The following is a 1215-nucleotide window of genomic DNA, read 5'->3' on the forward strand; positions in this document are numbered from 1 at the left end:
ATCTTCGTAGGCCAGGAATGCCGAGGAATGCATGACATACGAAGATATCACACCGATGTGATATTTTCGTACGCCAGTAATATTTCGGCCTTCATGGCATATGAAGATATCAAGCTGAAGGCGAGCCGTGGAGGCGAAGTGCTACAGCGGACAATCTTGCCCAGCCGCCACCGCCACCATGACGTTGGCAACGATGCTGACGACCAACACGCCGAACACCAACACGGCCAACCAACGTGGCAGCAATAGGTGCTGTGTACCGCCCAGCCGCCATGACCGGGAGTCTGGCCGCCGCTCCTTCATCTCCAGTTGGAAGCCGCCTCCAAGTCGAGGCGGCAGCATGAGTACAACGGGCAACAGCGCAGTTACCACCGCCTCAACAAGTAAGCAAAGTAGGGCAGTCAAAGGCGCACGGAGCAGGGACAGTCGTGCTGTCCGGCGAGGCAGTGGTGTTATCATGGTACGGTAGCGATGCAGCATGTCATATGTACACACACAGTAGTACACCGGGCTACACCACACCGCCCTGCTGTCCAGTCGTTGTGGATCAAAGTCATACCGGGTCAGTAACCAGGTAAGACTTGGGTCCACACCTTGCGGATCCGCGTCTTACTGGGTTACTGACCAGGTATGACTTGGATTCAGAAGGACCGCATAGCAGCCAGCAGCAGGTGCGTGTGGCCGTGTGAGTGTGTGTGGTGTCGGGGGGGGAGTTTTGCGTGCAGCAGTAGCGTGCCATAATAACACCACCAGCTCAGCGGTTAAATAGCTATGTGACGACACCGCTGTTGGTGTACCACGTAGGCATTGTTATGTACGATTGCAAAGTGTATGTAGGCTTGCCGGTGTATGCCATGACATGCGTCGATGCATAACCTGTTATGCCCCGTCATCGTGTCGAACCTCGACCAACGAAATCGTAGAATCGCCTGCAGCAGCGTCGGAGACTGTAGACCTTGTGCCGGTCCTAGAATTTCGAGGGTCGTGGTTCGAAACGAGGACAGTGACAGGGGAGAACATAAGAGAGGAAGTTATGCGTCGGCGTATGTCAGAGCAGAAACGATGGTGCATTGAAGAGTGCACGGTGCACGAACGTGTGTACCGTCCGCTGAGGCAGCGGTGTTATCAACGTTAAATTCTAAATGTTCTACACAGTTTAATATTAAATACAGTCACCATCTGCGTCGGGGACTGTACAGCCTACTTAAGCAGCGG

The 1215-nt window shown here is 54.0% G+C and overlaps 1 protein-coding gene across 1 annotated transcript in view; it reads left to right on the forward strand.

The window, feature by feature from the left end:
• Nucleotides 1–178: 178 nt before the first annotated feature.
• Nucleotides 179–1215, forward strand: part of VOLCADRAFT_101113 (uncharacterized protein) — a gene marked incomplete at both ends in the record, with an annotated part of 1573 nt that continues 536 nt past the window's right edge. The window contains 3 exons of the mRNA XM_002959567.1: nucleotides 179–383; nucleotides 538–574; nucleotides 629–671. Coding sequence (XP_002959613.1) covers nucleotides 179–383; nucleotides 538–574; nucleotides 629–671 — 285 coding nt within the window. The remainder of the gene's footprint in view (nucleotides 384–537; nucleotides 575–628; nucleotides 672–1215) is intronic.

This window comes from Volvox carteri (genome assembly GCF_000143455.1).
Source record: "Volvox carteri f. nagariensis unplaced genomic scaffold VOLCAscaffold_375, whole genome shotgun sequence".
NCBI classification, from domain to species: domain Eukaryota; kingdom Viridiplantae; phylum Chlorophyta; class Chlorophyceae; order Chlamydomonadales; family Volvocaceae; genus Volvox; species Volvox carteri.